General features: G+C 37.4%; 1 protein-coding gene across 1 annotated transcript in view; it reads right to left on the bottom strand.

Annotated features, from left to right (window-relative positions):
- Positions 1-690: 690 nt before the first annotated feature.
- Positions 691-19,698, bottom strand: part of LOC119524090 (glutamate receptor 3-like) — a 66,824-nt gene continuing 47,816 nt past the window's right edge. The window contains 2 exon segments of the mRNA XM_037822748.1: positions 691-1,463; positions 17,798-18,174. Coding sequence (XP_037678676.1) covers positions 1,121-1,463; positions 17,798-18,174 — 720 coding nt within the window. The 3' untranslated portion in view covers positions 691-1,120.

The following is a 19,698-nucleotide window of genomic DNA, read 5'->3' as shown; positions in this document are numbered from 1 at the left end:
ATGGAGGTTAGATATGGATTTTTTGAGCCAGGAATCCTTGAGAATCCTTGAAAGGGTCCTAGAACTAACACTTTATCCTTCAAAGACTGAAAATAGTTTTTAGTTAATTGTAATAAATTCAAGAAACACAATCCTCCTGATTTGCCATGAAGTAATTGGACAAACCTCATGATAATACAAGTAGAAATATATTTATTACTGATTTATTAAAAATTTTGGTTTAGTACCAATATCTGTTAATGCTGCACATTTGAGGAAAAGCCAGTAATTATTCCTGCCATCCAATAATCTGATTATTGGTTGGAGACAGTGACTAAACTTTTCCTCTCTTCCTACTGCCCAAGTGGCTTCTGTGTCATTGCTGCAATCCATTACAGTGGGTGGATACAGTAGCAGACTGTGGTAATGTATAGAATAGGTCCATTTTCTAATTTAAATTAACATAGCTTCCTTGTTAGGGCAACTGAAAAATATTTGAGTTCTTAATATTTGGTATTCTTTCCTATAGGCCAATAAGCCCAGAACAAATATCTTGATAGTTATGTAAAAGTGGTTTGCCTATCATTCCATCCTTCTTTTATTTACTGTCCCAAACCCCTTTCATCTTTCCCCTTGACAGAGTTTACATAGCTTTACTACATTTTGCTAGTGAACATTTTGTGGTTTCCCAACTAAGGCTTAGCTTATGGGGGGAACATAGATTGACTTAAGAAATTAAAACAATAATCAGCTGCCCTGAAAATTTTCTTGTCAGCATGTACATGAGTACTTGAAACATTTTAATAGGAAGCTGTCATCTAAAATGAAATACACAATATTTTAGAGTCTGTCTCTCATCAGTATCTTAGTCAAAGTCAGTTACCTAATTTCTGTTAATTGCTGAGACATAAAATCACTGCTTTTGAAAAGTTAGAAGGGAGAATATTATTTGGTCCAACCAAGTCATTATTCAAATAAGGGAATGAAGGCTGACAGAAGTTAAATGACTTGCCCAAGGATAATCACTGTGGCAGAGTTGGTATTCAAACCTGGGAGTCCAAACTCAGTGCTCTCAACATGCCACTTGTTATGCCTCACATGAGTCATCATAGTTCTAAAGGACAATGAATTAGGTCATCAATCAAGCAGTGCCACATTTAAGAAGCTCTCTTTTGATAATATTACAACCACATCCCAATCCTCCCTTAAAAGCACTGTGAATTTGCCTTTGTGAAAAGATGATAAAATAAAAACCAGCAGGCACAATTAACTGTAAAGCACTTACTCTGAAAAATTCTTTTGTTGAACCAGAGTCCAGGGTCCCATATGCAATTTCAGTCTGCTTGGCTAAGTCTTCAGCACTCTCTATGGGAGAAACCATCCTCCCCACAGTCAGGAAAGCAGCAAGATTGGCAGTATAGGAAGAAATTATAATCAGGGTGAAGAACCACCAGACCCCTCCAACAATGCGCCCAGAGAGTGATCTACAAAACAAAACAAAGATAAATCCAGACCCAGAGGGTTCTGATTTTAGTTTAAGGCATCTTGTCTTTATTTCAAAAAGAAGACGGGTTTCGGCAGAGCAGATGAAGGAAGGAAGTAGATGATAGGAGGGAACTGAAACATTGAACAAAAGTCACATGTTAACAACACCCCATGTCATGAAGGCATATGATGATGGTGATGCACAATGTTTTTCAAGCCTGTATGAGTTTCAAAGCAAGATTTTTTTTCATCACAGAAAAAAATATCTTCTCTTTAGGCTCCTGCCTACACATAATAATTGCATTTACTGGGCTCTTTTCTTGTGTGTGAATTTTCTGGGCATGCGTAGAAGACAGCTCTATTTCTTTTAAGGCAGTGGTTCTCAACCTTGGCTGTATATTAGAATTGCCTAGAATCTTTTAAAAATACCAGTGACCAGGTCCACACAAGACTAATTAAATCAGAAACCTGAGAGGTGGGACCCAGGCTTCTGTATTTTTTAACATTCCCCAAGTGATTAAAATGTGCAGCCAAGGTTGAGACCACTGATGTAAGATGATTTCATGGAAGAAACAGTCAAAACCTTTCCACATTTAAGAGAAATGGGAAGGTGCTGGTAAAGAGCACTATTCACTTTGAGTTTAATAAATTTAATAAAGACATTGCCTTTTTGTGGAATTGGTCATCCATGAGGCAAGGATTATCAACATCTCCATATAAACAGCTAGTGGGGCTCCGGAGCTTAGCTCTAGGGATAGAAATTATTCCCTTTTACAAACTAAGCACTTGGTAGCACAGAGAGCTGCAGGGCTGGTCCAAAGTGAAGTAGGAAACTAACTGTATAATAGAAGTGCTGAAAGGCTTGTTTACTCCACCCCCACCCCTCCTGAAAGTCCAAAATGAACAAAACCATCCTCGCTGGCCTGCCATATAGATATTCTTACTTTTGGGATCACCCTCTGCATTGTCTTTAAGAAGAATGGTGAAAATGTAACACATTGCTTCAACAGCACCTATTATCACATTATCCTGGATTATTTTTTCCAGTTGGTAGAGAATTGGACAGAGGCTAAGTAACTTGTAAAAAGGGGGAAATTTTGTTCTTCAATGTTATTGTGTATTGGCGTTACCTGGGGTGTTTAAAATGCAGATTCAGAATCTCTGGGTGCCAAAGAATATACACTTAAGATCACAGGTGATTCTGCTGTAAGTGGTCTGTAAATCAATCTTTGAGAAACATTGTTCTTCTACAGTTGTGACTCTCAACCCTGCCTGCACATCAGTAATAGCTGGGGAACTTGAAACAAAAGAAAGCAAACAAACAAAAAAGAAAGCAAAGCAAACAAACAAAAGCATCCCTAGGCTCCACCCCAGACCAATTAAATCAGCACCTCTGGGGGTTGGGCCTAAGCATTAGCACAGGGTTGCAGGTCATAGTCCTAAATCCTGAGTGCCAATCAGGAAGAAGGACCTTGAGAAGTGAGGGGCAGTGTGAGGGCATTGGATCCTCAGTGATGGTTAATGGCTTGTGCTGAAGAAATTTCATTTCTTTCACAATTTTGCTGAAGGCTGGCTCCATCTGCAGAAATGAAAATATAACCCCTAGGCCTTCAAACATTGCCACATCATCCCTAGGATATTTCTGCTCTGAGTCAGAGCTCAGTTCTGGTTAGGCTATCTTCTCCCATGCTTAGAAAAGCTCGCAGGAAGAGAGCCCAACTTGTCATTAAGTCAAGAATAGGTGTCAGAACCTGGTACATTTCCGGGCTCTGAAAGAAGAGGGCAGTTCTGGGCTGAGCACTGGGAAATCAAGCTCTTCTCTATCTGTACTTGCACTTTACCATTTTAAGCAAATTTAAATTCCTATATCTCAAGATAATCTTTTGTTAGCCTCTGGAAAATTCAGTTGTTTCAGATTCTACACTTTGATCAAATAATTTTGTCAGGTGTATGATAAATAGTATGTTTTATTGGTTAACTGAAACAAGCACTTGACTTTTTAAGTGTGCACTTCCTCTTGGTCCCTGGATACATAAAATGACCCTTATTTATTTATTTCCTGGACATAATCACTTTAAGCTTCTTGGATGTGAAATATTTTTTGCAGCATATATTTTTAAACTAATAGTTGTAGTCTCTCAGGATTTCATCTGGAAACATTTACCTTTTAGTCAGAAGAGGTAAAAGCATCTGGATAAGTCAGAAAAGAATGTATCACACTTTGATTATGAATTTGGGCCTTTCATAATCTTTCTTCATTGTTGCCATTTGCATTTAATTTATTCTGGACTGATCTGACTCTGGAAATAATTTTTAATGTATAAAGTATTAATGGTCAAAAGCAACACCTCTAATAATAGGATAATAAAAAAATAACAATAATAGCTAACACTTATTGAGCACTTCCTATGTACCAGATTCTGTTCTAATTGCTTTACATATATCAACTCTTTTAATCTTCCACCCATATGGTTAGGTGCTCTTTTATAGATAAGGAAATGGAGGCATTTTACAAATAAAGAAACTGAGGCACAAAGGAAAAATAGGAAATTAAATGTGTATAATTACACAATAGGAAAGAAATACCCACAGTTTTGTAGTACAAAATACCCATATTTTGTATAAGAAAATCCAGAATGGTATGCAAATTATAGAAGGCACAATTTTCCTACAAACGTTGAGAAATATAGTTGCAGGATAACTAAATGTGTTTGGATAATTATTGTTTATTATCTGTTGTTAACTTGGAATGTGACTGTGAATGCCATCCCTATTTAGAATGATATGGTTTTACACAAACCAAGGGGAAAACTGACTGGAGTATTTCCAGAATCATGATTTGCTGGGAAAGGTCTATATTCTGCTGCTGAGAATACTAATGGTAGTTTATGCATTGTCTACCTGAAATGTGGAGGAAAATACAGCAATTTATGGAAATTACACTTGTGTTATTCTATTGAGGCTAATGGACTGTGGCTGTGTCTGTATGATCTAAAGTCAAGCCTACATATCACAATCTGGTTATTTTGGCCACCTTAATAGCTGATTCAGATCATCATGTGGTTGATTCAAATGACTCAGCTAAGATTGGCTGTTGACATGACTGCAAATAAACCTAGTTAAATGCAAAATGGTCGTTTTAAGGGGCCTCTTGTCTACATGGCTATTAACTTGGTTAATTCTGTGGTTAATATCATGATATACCCTTGAGCTTAGAGAATTTGAATGATTATTCACAGGGAAATGGCAGTAGAGTATCCACAAGCCTCAGAATAGATGGAAAAAAGAGCTTTCATGGAATCAGTTTTGAATGCACAAGTTCGAAATTATTAATTTTCCCTTCAAGACAAGCAGTAGCTTTGACAAAATATTTGGTGGAAATTCCACTATTTTCTTTACTTTTGGGCATGAATTCTTAAATCCTATCATGAGAAAAGGGACAGTGGGACCCACCAGAAAGAAGTTCTTCATGCATTTTTATATTTCCCTTCTTTCTTTAGTGGAAACTATAGCCACTTAAACACACATTTCAAATGGGGGCTATATAAAAAGTGACTGATGGGTCAGTCCCACCACATTTTATACAGGATCTATTAAAACAAGACAAGGTTTTAAAGTTGAGTTAAAAAGACTGGCCATTTCCCAGTACCTTTCTCACTTTTAATGCAGCTGCAAAATATCTAACATTAATTTCAAATAGTTTCATTGCACAAGGCAGATTTTGAGGTTAGCATAATGAAATGGCTGTAAAATGCTGAACATTTAGTTTTTATGAAGGTTCGTTATAAGAAGAATATCATACCTTTGAAAAAATGTAAGAGGAGGCATGAAGTTAATGAAAGTAAATTAGCAACAAGAGAAAAACATATCAAAACATTGTAAAATATGCACATAAAATAATATACAGTGCTCTGAAATCTGTAATCTTAAGAAACTAGAGTTTCTGAGTTTACTAGAGTTTAATAATAAACGTATTCTATGACTTCCGAAATGATAATAAAAGTGACCTATGTGCTGTAACCTTCATCCTGTAAGTAAATTTTGAAATCTGTAGCTTCACAAGATGAAGAGCTTGAACTGCAAACTGCTTCTCCTTCGCTCAAACTCTTTATCATTCTTTCCCTCTTTTTTCTTTGAAAGAATGCATCATTTGTACACTCCATTCAATGCTGTGTCTGTGACAGACTTTTTAAAAATGTGCAGAATCAATCTTTGGCTCTGATCGTCTTCTCTGATGAGAATAAGTAACCATGTCCAAAGACTGAAAACTACAGCTTTCAGCCGGAAAAACCATGAAATAGTTGTAATAAAAATCGTGCTATTACATCATTAATTTATTACCATATCACTAATGCTTTGAAGTGAATTTGGGGTAGGGTGAAGATGCTGGTTATACATCAGTAGAGGAAAGGATATCATTTAAAATGGAGCCCCAAATTCCTGCTGCCTTTCATCTCATTCATTTAATACCCATCATGTGTTTTATCATTCTGCACATACTTTCCATTTTAAAGGAGGTTCTAGGTGTTAACTAACCTGGACAGATCTCCTGCCTTCTCGTCAAAAATACTTGATATCTTGAAAATGCGAAAGTAATGCCTTTGGAATAATCCATACAGTAATCTGATTAAAGTTAGTCCATTCTTTCCATTTTCTCTCCACTCACCTCTTCAACTTGGTTAGCCCTCACCTCTTCAACTTGGTTAGCCCTCAGATGTCCCTGTAGCATCATGAAATATCAGTAAGGGAAACATTTGTCTGGAAGGACTGGACTATGGACCGCCCAGTGATTCTACGAAAGTTTTACAAAGGAAATAAATTATAGATTTAAAAAAACTTGCAGTCAGATGCTGTAGATGAGTACACTTGCTGTAGAAGAGTACACTTGAAATATTTGCAAGATGTGTAATCCTTAATGAAAGCACTATATGGGTTCAAGAAGGAATGTTGTAGGTTATTTCTTCTAATTAGAAACTTATTTGGCACTGTTTAGAATATCAACAGTATTCCTAAGGAGCTTTAGAAATCAAAATGCAAATAAAATATTATCTATTAGTCTTCTTGAAACTAGGATGGTTACTTGCAGCCAGTTTAATAATGACACTAGCTCATATTTACTGAGAACATATTATATACCAGGCACTGTGCTTTATGTTTTATAGATGAGAAACTGAGGCTTACCAAGGTTTAGTGACTTGCCCCCAGGTTACACAATTGCTAAGCAGATTGTGAACTTAGTAAGGCTAACTTCAGTGCCCACATGCTCTCTCTTGCCCATCCCCTCATTCCCTAATTATGGAGAAAACAACTGAATTGACTCTCCTTACACCTTTCCCCAACTTCCCCCACTGTACCATAAGTCAGTTTCTATATGGATAGAACCTCAATTTATTACGTTGATTATCATCTCTAAAGTTGATTTGGCTTCCAGCTTCAAACAGAACATCAGAATTCACTCTGAACAATTGGGGTAGTTGAAAATATCAAACCTTATATTGATGTAGACTTTCTAAACTTCGGTGTTATTGTCAATAGCTTTATTTGTTTGAAATGGAATGATACTGGCAGTTTTCCTCATGATATCTCATTGCTGATTTTCTAGTCTTTTACTTTGAGTGAACACACAGTCAATAGCATTTTAAATGCTCACTGCCTACTTTCTTTAACAGGCAGGGAAAAGGCAGAATTTCATTAGAAGTTGGGGGAAACTGGAACACAGTTCTTGTGCATAATCATGAGGAAAGAATGGAACAAACATACACCTTTAGGTCAGTAACAGGAGGCAGTGAGCAGTACTAAAAAATAATCTACTTCTGTCTCTGCACTTAAAACTTCCACAACTTTGGGTTTCAACACATCATCTCTCTGGGTACTTGTTCTGGTTTGCTAAAGCTGCCATTATGCAAAATACCAGAAATGGATTGACTTTTATAAAGTGGATTTATTACATTACAAATATACAGTTCTAAGGCCATAGAAGTGTCCAAACTGAGGCATCAACAAAAGGATACCTTCACTGAGGAAAGGCCGATGGAATCCTTTACACGTCAATCAGCTGGAAAGGCATGTGGCTGGTGTCTGCTGGTCTTTTGCTCCAGGGTCATGGTTTCAAAATGGATTTCTCCAAAATGCCTCTGGGCTTGACTCTCTTGGCTTCTCTCTCTCAGCTCCTGTGTGTCTTTGCTTGTTGTCCCAGGGCATTTCTCTCTGTGTCTGGGGGGGTTTTCTGTTAGCTTCTTCCAGGAAAACTGTAGGCTTCATCCCTTAGCTTAGCATCTCCAAATATCTCTCTGTCGGCATCTCCCAGTGTCTCCAAGCATCTGGGTCTGTGTGGGCTCTCAGCTCTCTTAAGGACTCCAGTGATCTGACTAAGACCCACCCTGAATGAGCAGGGTCATGTCTCCATGGAAATAATTTAATCAAAGATCCTACTCCACAAGATTTGGAATAGAACATGGCTTTCCGGGGTCCATAGCAGCTTCAAACAAGCGTGGTACTAGTCTTTTGTCTATGTAAGAAAAGCAGCATGAAATAGAAAGAAATGTGGGTTTTGGAGTCAGAGTTAGGTTTGGATACTGGCTCTGTGTGGCTGGGCAAACTATTTAACCTGAGGATCACCTTCTTTGACTTAAAAGTAAGTTTTTTGAGGATTAAAAGCCATGTGATGAAGCAGGTAAAGTGCCCAGACACAGTGGGGGCTCAGTAAAAGTTGTTACTCCACTCCCAGTAAACACAAGCAGTAGAACTAATTTCTCTCGACCATCTCCTCTTGCTCTAAAACCTGGTAATTCTACTTTAAAACATGGCTTCTTATAATTCCTTGAATTGCTTAAATTTTGAGAAAAGTCAGAGTGTACAATGCATATGCACATTCTGGACTTTCTGGGTTTGTATTCCAAGTGTGGCCGTTGAACAGATTTAGAGTATACTGCTGATGTTTGTAGTCAAGGCAACCACAAGAATCTTAGAGTACAAATATGTTATTATCAGAAATTTCAAGGTCTGTTAAGAGAAACACATTACAGTGGAGTTTGCTGTTATACAATTGTGTACAAATATGTAACCAATAGAGTTCTCAAGGAGAAGTATGGTTCTTACTGGTATATAATAAATACGGCAAGAAGTTTAACATTTTAGGAGGCTTGAAGATATAAGTTCTTTTGAAGGACATAAAAGACAGTATTAAAGAATCACCCATATGGTATAAAATGTAGTGCTCATAAAGGTAATCATTTAATACTCAAAACCACAATAAGGGTAGCACTTATTAGTCTAGGTCAGTGTTATTCTATAGGATGTGCCCTATTACTGGGTTGAGTTGGGAACAGCACTGTGAAAGTATGAAAAAAGTAGAAAATACCAGAGAGTGTGGCACACTGTAAGGGTAATGTTTGGTGCAACTATTGTCATATACATATACATATATGTGTTCTTAGTGAGTCATGATAGTAAATTCATTTCTTATGGTACATGGTCAAAAAAGTTTGAAAGCCACTGCTCTGTATGGCAGTATCTACTGCAGTATAATAATATCCATATCTTGAAAAACCATTTGATATATTTCAGAGCCAAAGAAGAGCCATAGCTTAAATTATGTTATGAAAAAAAATCTGTTCAGTTTGCCATTGCCAAGTCATCATCTTTAAGTTATTATTTAACAAAGCAATACGCATAAATGCTTCTAAACAAATGGTCTTTTATGAGCCCTGTTTAAGTATGTAGAGTAGTATGCAGCACTTCAGTGGGGCCATCACAAATTTAATTTTGAAAATTCACTTACAGAAATAAGGAAAATCTCCAGCTTTAATGAATGTTTAGCATTGTCTCAACAGGGATTACCAGCTACGTTAAAAAAATCATTCAATTACAGGATCATTCAGAAGCCCTAGTTTCTTGAAGTGAGTGTTTTTTAAAAAAAGAAACTAGCAAAACAAATGAATTCCCGGATGATATCCAAAAAAATGACACACATTCAAAGCACAAAAGGAACAGAGAGTGATATAATTTGGAGAATCTGATCAAGCAGGTTGAGTGTGACAAAAATTGTGACATAAGAGAGGAGAGGGGCAAGATGACAGCATAGAGAGATGTGGAAGTTAGTTAGTCTCCTGGAGCAACTAACAAACAACCAGGAACAACTAGTAAAGAATATGGAACAACTGCTGGTGGACAACCATGACTGTCCACACTTCATACTCCAACCTGGATTGGGTGTAATAGCTGAGATTATAGTATAAAATCTGTAAGTAAAAGCTGCGGAATGGCACCAGGAGCCCCCTCCCCCCATGGCAGGCTGAGCTGCAAAACCTCACTGTGATAGAAACCAGCACACCCAGAGCAAGCAAATATATACCTCAGCCCAGCTCCAGCTGGGGTTTTAATTAACAAAGGTGGACTGCTGAATACAAGCTACAAACACAAAACCTTAAGAAGCAACAAAGTACCCTGAGGTCACTCCCAGCACAGAGGAGGTGGAACTGATGGAAAAAAATTAATTAAAAAAAGGAAAAATATGGAGGCTTTTAGAGACTGACCTTGAAGAGCCTGAGGACACCAGTGCCCCAGGAGAGGGAGCAAAGAGGACCAGGTACTCTATCTGATTGAAAGGTGAAACCAGGGGGCTGTGGACTGGCTCTGAAAGGGGGCTTTCTTTCCCATTTTCTCTCTCTCAACCTGAGTGGCCATTTTCAGTTCATAGCACTCTGACCCAGACAGGGATGAAGTTACAGAGTTAGAGAGACAAAGGAGCTATTCAAATGCAGAAGATAACTCCCTAGTTATCAGCTCTAGTGCTGGCCTGCCCTTCAGAGCTCAGACCCCAAGCCCCGGGGAAAAAGCGTCAAAACAGAAACAAATTAAGCTAAGAATTAAAGGGGCCACACCTCTTTACACCAGTCAGGAACAACAGGCTGACAGGCGCCACCTGCTGGAAAGGTTAGGTAAAGAACAGCAAATAGAGGCCCCACAGGAAAGTCTGTCAATCTTCCAAGACACACCTTCAGGAAAACTTGACTCTGAATATAGCTCCACTATGAGACCTGAACCCAGTCTGGTCTGGGAAAATCTGATTCAGGTAACCAAGGAAACCAGATGCCTAGACAACAGAAAACTACAAATTACATTAGGAAAAATAAAGATATGGCCCAGCCAAAGGAACAAACTTACACCTCAATTAAGATACAGTTGAGAGAAGTTGGCAGAGAGAAGATGGTAGCATAGAGAAGAGTGGAAGCTAGTTAGTTCCCCTGGAACAACTAATAAACAACCAGGAACAACTAGTAAATGATCCGGAATAACTGTGGGGGGACAAACATGACTGTCCACACATCATACACAAACATGGATTGGGAGGAATGTCCAAGTTTGCAGGATAAAATCTGTAAGTAAAAACTACGGACTAAAGCTGAGAGCCCCCTCCCCCAAGGCAGCCTGAACTGCAAAGCCTTGATGTGATAGAGAGCAGCACTCTCTGAACAAATGAATATACCTCAGCCCAGCTCCAACTGGGGTTTTAATTAACAAATGTTGACTGCTTAATACAAAGCTATGATGAATCCCCAACAAGCAGACAGAGGCTCTTGGTGATGACTGACCTTGGAGAGCCGGAGGACCCTTCTGGGAGGGAGGGGAGCCCAGAGGACCAGGGTGAAACTGAGGGTGGCCACAGACTGGCCATGATGGGGGGCTTTCTATCCCTTTTTTGGCTCAATGGAGAAAGCCTCAGCCATTTTCAGTTCCCAGACAAGGGTGGAAATAGCAGAGTCAGAGAGACTATTCAAATGCAAATGGTATCTCCCTAGGGGATGTATCTTCCCTAAGAGGAAAGAGGTGGTGCCATGCTCTACTACCCACCTTCCATTCAGAGTCAGACCCCAGAGTCTGGGGGAAAACAGCCATGGGTCACATCTCCTTACACCAATCTGGAGCTACAGGCTGACAGGTGCCACCTGCTGGGCAGAAAAGCACAGTGACTTGAGGCCTCATGGGGTGTATTAATCTTCTAAGACACACCCTCAGGGAAACCTGATACTACTGACTCCTTCTGAGACCTGAGCCCATTCTGGTCTGGGGAAACCTGATTGGGGTAACCAAGGAAACCAGATGCCTAGACAATAGAAAACTACAACCTACACCTAGAAAAATGAAGTTATGGCCCAGTCAAAGGAACAAACATACACTTCAACCAAGATACAGGAATTGAAACAACTAACACTAAATCAATTCAAAAAGTTTAGGGAAGATATGGCAAAAGAGATGAAACATATGATGAAAACACTGGGCATACACAAGGAAGAAATCAAAAGTTTGAAAAAACAACTGGCAGAATCTATGGGAATGAAAGGCACAACACAAGAGATGAAAGACACAATGGAGACATACAACAACAAATCTCAAGAGGCAGAAGAAAACACTCAGGAACTAGAGAACAAGACACCTGAAAGTCCACACACAAAAGAACAGATAGAGAAAAGAATGGAAAAATATGAGCAACATCTCTGGGAACTGAATAACAACATGAAACTCAGGAATGTATATGTCATGGGTGTCCCAGAAGGAGAAGAGAAGGGAAAAGGGGCAGAAGGAATAATAGAGGAAATAATCAATGAAAATTTCCCATCTCTTAAGAAAGACATAAAATAATGGATCCAAGGAGTGCAGTATACCCCAAACAGAATAGATCTGAATATGCCTATGCCAAGACACTTAATAAGCATATTATCAAATGTCAAAGACAAAGAGAGAATCTGAAAAGCAGCAAGAGAAAAGCAATCCATCACATACAAAGGAAGGTTGATAAGACTCTGCACATTTCTCAGTAGAAACCATGGAGGCAAGAAGGAAGTGGTGTGACATATTTAAGCTACTGAAAGAGAAAAACTGCCAACCAAGAACACTATATCCAGCAAAACTGTCCTTCAAATATGAGGGAGAGTTTAAAATATTCTCTGACAAGAAGACAATGACAGAGTTTGTGAACAAGATACCTGCTCTACAGGAAATACTAAAGGGAGCACTACAGACAGAAAGGAAAAGACAGGAGTGAGAGGTTTGGAACACAATTTGGGGAGATAGTAGCTCAACAATGTAAGTACACTGAACAAATATGACTGTGAGTATGGTTGAAAGAGGTAAGTTAGGAGCATGTGGGACACCGGAAGGAAAGAGGAAAGATTAAGACTGGGACCGTATAACTCAGTGAAACCTAAAGTGTTCAACAATGTGATAAAAGGTACACATATGTTTTTACATGAGGGAGAATGAATGAATGTCAACCTTGCAAGGTGTTAAAAATGGAGTGGTATTGGGAAAAATACAATCAGTGCAAACTAGAGACTGTAGTTAACTGAGATATTGTGTTGTGCTTCCTTTAATGTAACAAAGGCAATATACCAAAGCTAAATGCATATAAGAGGGGAGCATAAGGGATGGGTCTGAGACTCTTTGGCATTTGTGATGTTGTCTGACTCTTTTATTGTACCTTAGTTTAATTCTATTTTTTGCTTTTTAGCTGTCATTTTTTTCTTTCTTTTTCTTTTTCCTTTGTCTCTGTACCTTCTTTGACTTTCCTCCTTCTTTGTAGAAGAAATGGAGATGTCCTTATATAGATAGTGGTGATGGTGGGGAATGCATAAATATGTGTTTATATAGGGAACCATCAATTGTTTACTCAGAACAGAAAGTATGGTAGGTGAATAAAACTGTCTTAAAAAAAACAACAAAAAAATGGGTTGATGAAGAAAACTTGAGGGCACTACATTGAGTGAAATAAGTCAGACACAAAAGGACAAATATTGCATGATTTCACTGATATGAACTAATTATACTATGTAAACTCATAGACATGAAATATAAGTTACCAGGATATAGAACGATTCTAAAGAATGGGGAGCAGTTGCTTATTATGAGCAGAATGTTCAACTAGGGTGAACTTAAACATTTGGAATTGGACAGAGGTGACAGTAGCACATTGTGAGAATAACTAACAGTGCTGAATGGTCTGTGAAGGTGGTGGAAAGGGGAAGCTCAAAGTCACATATGTCACCAGAAGGAAGTTTGGAGATTAAAATATGGGAATGTATAAAACTGTGAATCTTGTGGTGGACAATGTCCATGATTAACTGTAGTAATATTAGAAATCTCTTTCATGAACTAGAACAAACATATGACACTGTAACAGAAGTTAATATTAGAGGGGTACATAGAGAAAAATATACCTATTGCAAACTATGTACTACAGTTAGTAGTATTTTAACATTCTTTCATAAACAGTAACAAATGTACTATACCAATACAATGAGTCAATAATGGAGGGGGGCGGTTTGGTTAGGGGTAAGGGAGGATTTGAGTTTTCTTTTTTGTTTTTCTTTCTTTTCTGGAATACTGGATGCACAGCTGTATGGGCAATTGATTGTGCATTTGGGATGATTGTATGATATTTGAAAAATCTCAATAACATTGAATTTAAAAAATTGTGACATAAAACAAACACACTTAGACAAATGAGGTTTGCCCTACACATGCTATAATAAAAAGCTGCTGAGGATGGTTACCACTGAGTTAAATTGCAAAGCTTTATTTTAAATGTTTTGTTCCCCAAGTGGGTAATCATAAAATGAAGAATGCTGTAAAAACATGTTAGGTAAACTTCTGAGTTCTTATGTTCTAAATGAAAATCCCTATATAGTTGTATAATTGACTCTGGCCAGTATTTGGTTTAATGTTCAATTTTACCAAAAACTAAAACTTCTTATTTCAGAAAAAAATATTACTTTTTTCTGATTATAAAGATGTTACGTTTGCTACAATATTTTATGATTATGTATTCACTACCATTTTTTTTTGGTGAATTAACACAAACTAAGTGGGTGAGGTCCAGTATACTTCTAAAACAATACGCATAACAGCTTTACCAAAATATAATTTGCTTCTACCATAAAATTCACTAATGTAAGCATATAATTCAATGGTTTCAGTAAAGTTACAGTTTTGCAACCATCTCCACAATCCAATTTTGGAATGTTTCCTTCACTCATGCCCCTTTATAGTTAATTTACATAGGGCTGGGATTAAGGTAAGGTGAGTGAGGTATGTGTCTCTTATGCAAAATTTAAGGGGGTGCCCAAAACTCAGTAATCAAGGTAATATTATGATGCACTATCTTTATAATATCAAAATTAATATCAAAACCCATGATGAACAAAATATCAAAATTTTAAATGAAGACTGGGTCTAACCCTGCAGTTGCTCTACTGAGTCTTACTTGTCTCACCCTAATCCTGGCCTTTATTATGCCTGCTCCCCCCTCCTCTGCATCACTGGCAAACCACTAGTGTACTTTCTGTTTCTATGGATTTGCCTATCCTGGATAAACAGAATAATACAATAAGGTCTATTCAATAAACTGAGTTCAATAAATGGAATCCTATAATATGTGGCCTTATGTGCTTGGCTTCTTTCAGTTAGCATAATGTTTTCAGGTTCACCCATGTGGTAGCATGTATCAGTATACTGTTTTTAATTGGTGAGTAGTATTGCATTGTATGGATACACCACATTTTGTTTATCCATTCACTAGTTGATGAACATTTGGGTTGTTCCTATTTTTGGCTATTATAAATAAAGATACTTTGAGCATTTGTGTATAAGTCTTTGTGTGGACATAGTTTTCCATTTATTTATGTAAATAAGAGTGGAATTGCTGTGTCATATTTCAAGTATGTATCTAACTTTACAAAAAACTGCCAAACTATTTTCTAAAGTGGCTTTAGCATTTTGTATTCCTACTATTAATGGATGGGAATTAAAGTTGCTTCATGTCCTCACCAACATTTGGTATTGTCTGTTTTTTGATCACAGCCATTCTAGAGTGTGTGTAGTGGCATCTCATTGTGGTTTTAATTTGCATTTCCTTAGTGACTAATGATGCTGAGCATCCTTTCATGTGCTTATTAGCCATTTGTATATCCTTTTTGTGGAAATATCCATTAAAATCTTTGTCCCGTTTTTAAATTGGGTTATTTGCCTTATTACTGAGTTGTGAGGGATCTTGATATATTCTGGATACAAGTCCTTTATCAGACATATGATTTGCTAATATTTTCTCCCAGTCTGTGACTTGTCTTTTCATTTTTAATGGTACCTTTTGAAATGAAAAAGTTTTAAATTTTGATGAATCCAATTTACCAATTTTTCCTTTTATGGCTCATGCTTTTGGTATTAGATCTAAGAACTCTTTGCAACACCCAAGGTCAAAGAGACTTTCTCCTAGGCTTACTCTTAGGAGTTTTATAGTTTCAGCTCTTACATTTAAGTGTAAGTTCTACTTGTTTATGGTGTAAGGGTGTAAGTACATTTTTTAACATGTGGGCATCCAGTTGTTCCAGCACTTCTTGTTGAAGATTAAATTTTTCTCCATTAAATTGACTTGGCAACTTTGATGAAAATTTTTCATTGCTAGTATATAAAAATACAATTGAATTTTGGATATTGATTTTGTATCTGGCAACTTGGCTAAACTCATTTACTAGTTCTAGTCATTTCTTCTGTGGATATCTTGGAATTTTCCACATATAGAATCATGCCATCTATGAATAAAGATAGTTCAATGTCTTCTTTTCCAACTGGATGTCTAAGTGATCATGGTTGCCTTTTTCTCAATCTTAGAGGGAAGCACTTATTCCTTCATCTTTAAGTATGATGTTAACTGTATGTTGAGGATGTTCCCTTCTGTTCCTAGTTTGTTGAGAGTTTTTATCATGAATGTGTGTTGGGGTTCATGTTTATCATTTTAAAAAATATTCTTGTTTCATTTTTACACCTGGTTTCCAAAGGGTTGCTCCTGTGTCTGCACAGCTTAGTGGTTAGTCACTGACTGGACAGATACTATATTGAAACACCTTGAACCAGTAAAACTTCTGACCTCTGCTGATGAATCTGTATGGGTAGGGCAGCACATTCAAAGTCCAGGCAATTTTCAAGTCTTCTCTGGGTTTTACTTTCCACAGGGCCCTTTCAAGTCTCCTGTGCAAGTGTGCACAGTTTCAGATTGGCCAGAAATGTGTGAATAGCTTGGGCCCTCTCCAGGTCTCCACTTTGCATATGCTCAGATGCAGCCAGGAATATGTTTGCCCCAACCTCCTCACCATCACTTCAACAGCAACCTCAGGCAAGTAGAGCTGAGCTGCGGGCTTCCTCCACCTGCTGGCGTTTGAGTAGTTACTTCTATCACAAGGCTGCTGGGTGTCGGCATTGCCCACTGCTCAAAAATGAGAGAGCTGCTTTCTAAAACATCGGGGATGGCCATGCCCTGGCAGAACCTCCATGCCAATCAAACTGGGATGGAAATAGAAGCAACCCCCGGCCAGAACACCATGGACTCCCCATATTTTACCTGAAGTTCAGTAGTTTTTCAAGAATAAAAGCTTCTCAGATTGTTGTATAACTTTTGTTGATTTCCAGAGTGCTGAAATGGTTGGTTTTCTTTGGTCAATTTTGTCCAGTTTTACAGTTGCTTTTGGGGAGAGAATTTTCCCATCTCTTCACAAGGCCATAGCTGGAAGTCCCATTTCACATACAATATTTTTATTATAAACTCACCACCAACTATTATCATGTGAATTAACACTTGAGGTAGTTTTTCTCAACTGTGGCATATATTCAATCAACCAATTGGTTATAATTAAAGGCCTCAAAATACCTCTTTCCCTAATCTGTGATGATATATACAAGTCTAGTATTAGAGATTCATTGCTTTTGATTAAAAAAAAACATTGATACCAGAAATCTTTGGACAATGATCTAAGTTATACTTGGAAATTAGAGAGAAGTTCAGTGAAGTCAAGCCTGGGTAGGACACTACAACAGATAGTTCTAGGTAGTCTGAGGAAAAATGAAAAAGAGGTCTGAAAGTGAGAGGTGGGAAGATTTCAAAGAAGAATTGTGACCTCTTTCAAATTTTGTCTAGATCCAATCTCTTTTAGCCCATTTAATGAAAAAATGATGTCAGTGTGTTCAGATCAAGATTTTGTATTGGATTTATCTGAATAATATTAATATTAGCTATCAATGGTAGCTATATTCAGATTTCAAATGTCTGCTATAATGTATATAAATGTATGATACCATAGAAATGCATAAAAGACATTCAAAGCAACACCATGAACATGCTCATTTCATGAATGCAAGCAAACAAAATATCTTGATGATAAATTTTGTCATTGGATGGAATGTTAAATGAAAGCTATCTGGACTTGATGTGGGTAATATTAGATGAACACTGATAGAGTATGTCCATAAAATGCAAGGAGGCATTCTGTATGATATGGAAACAAACCTTGGAGAAATATCACATCCTTGTTGCATAAAAGCACCCAAGGAAAACCAAAGACTGTTAAATATTCCAAATTCATTTGGAGGATCAGCGGGGCTTTGTGGGTCATGAGGTTCTTCATTGTTATCTTCCAAGTGCCACTCGTAAGGACTGAATCTACTGACTAGGAAAAGAACTACACTGACTCCAATGTAAGCGAAGAAGATGCACATCCAGATCTCATAAGCCAGAGGATCCAGAAATGAGAATACAACAGGTTTTGATTTCTGAGGCTTCTTTATCATGATGGAGATGCCCAGGCTCATAAACGGCTTTGAAAAATCTATGTCTTCTTCGCGGACCAGTGTTATAGTGAGTGGAGCAACAGCTATATCTGCTCTCTGAAAAAAACCCACATATATGACTATTAGAGACAGTATTTCAATCCATCATTTGACATAGCATATCTCTTTGGTGGAAATACAAGGTCTGAAATTACTATAACCAATCAACTTGTCACTACGGTTATAAAAGCAGTAGCATTCTAGGGGCTCTAAAGTGCTTTAATTTGATGGTAAGTTAAGGGAAGGACACTGGCCTTTCGTCCTCTGAAATGTGTAGGCTTAGGGAAACTGGGGCAATATTTTTTCTAAAAATTATTTTTTACTACCTGACAACTCTACTTGTGCAGTATTCCTTGTGCAGTATCATTGTTTAACTTTTATTTTCTTGCTTTAAATTTCAAGCACTTATGTTTTCTCTCCCTCACTTGACTAAATTCCTATGGGGCAAGTATAATAGCCTATACTTCTTACATCTGTTGCATCTCACCAGGAGGTGCAACATAGGACCACAGTTCTCAGTTTAACACTTGGGTGTTTGCTATCTTGTATTATTATTGAATCTTTTTAAGGAGTATGTCTATTAAACATAGGCTTAAAACACAGGTTCTTTGAAGGCATGGATTTAGTATTCTATTTTTGTATCTATCACTGTAACAGATCCTAAACTAAGGAAAGTGTAGGTGCTTTAAAAAAGTTGTGGATTATTGAGTATGATATATACAAACATGAAAGAATCCTGCATGAGCAATAGAAAGGTTAAGGCAGTTATTAGAATATATATTAATTTATATAGTAAGCCATATATAGCATTCACATGTATTGGATCAATAGAATAAAGCTTCAGTTGTGTACCACATTATTAGCTAAGGCAGAGGCAGGCAATGTTTTTATTATTATCTCATGAAAATATGCACTAGGAGTTTCTGCACTTATTTATTTTGTTTTCCATAGCTGTTCCTTTACAAAAGTAGTAGGTTTTAGCCTGGAGTCAGGCCTTAAAATGTACACATAGAAAAATGCTTTTAACTAAGAAAGGCTTTTGGATGTTATATCAGGTATGAAGTGAAACCACCAGTTTTAATGATCAATTTTTCTATGTTAAATACAGTTATGCCTCAATATCCCTACAAATGGGGGAGGTGGGGGAAGGACAAAGATGAAGTCAGAGGAAAGTCTGAGATGAAATGTTTTCAAATAAATTAAGTTTTACCACTTTAAAGTACATATAGTAACTCAAACTGGTGAAGAAATACTGCTTAATCAATTTAAGGGAAACTGCAGATAACAAACTACTTGCTAACATTTCTTGAGTGCTTACTCTGTGTGAGGCACTGTGCTAAGCACCTTACATACATTATCAACTTTAATTCTCACAGCAGCATTGAGGTTGGCACTATTATTATTCCAGAGACAGGGAAACTGAGGCACTGAGAGGATGTGATTAGAATCTCAATCTTCAGATTCCAGAACCCACTCTTCTAACCACCATGACATTTGAACTCCATAGATACCTGCAGGTTTCTAGTATACACTACTTTTATGTACAGTTATCAACATCAGTCAGTTCCTCTCAGGTTTAAT

Source organism: Choloepus didactylus, chromosome Y (genome assembly GCF_015220235.1).
Source record: "Choloepus didactylus isolate mChoDid1 chromosome Y, mChoDid1.pri, whole genome shotgun sequence".
NCBI lineage: Eukaryota > Metazoa > Chordata > Mammalia > Pilosa > Megalonychidae > Choloepus > Choloepus didactylus.
Note: the sequence above shows the minus strand (reverse complement) of the source record. Positions and strands in the feature narration are given on the sequence as shown.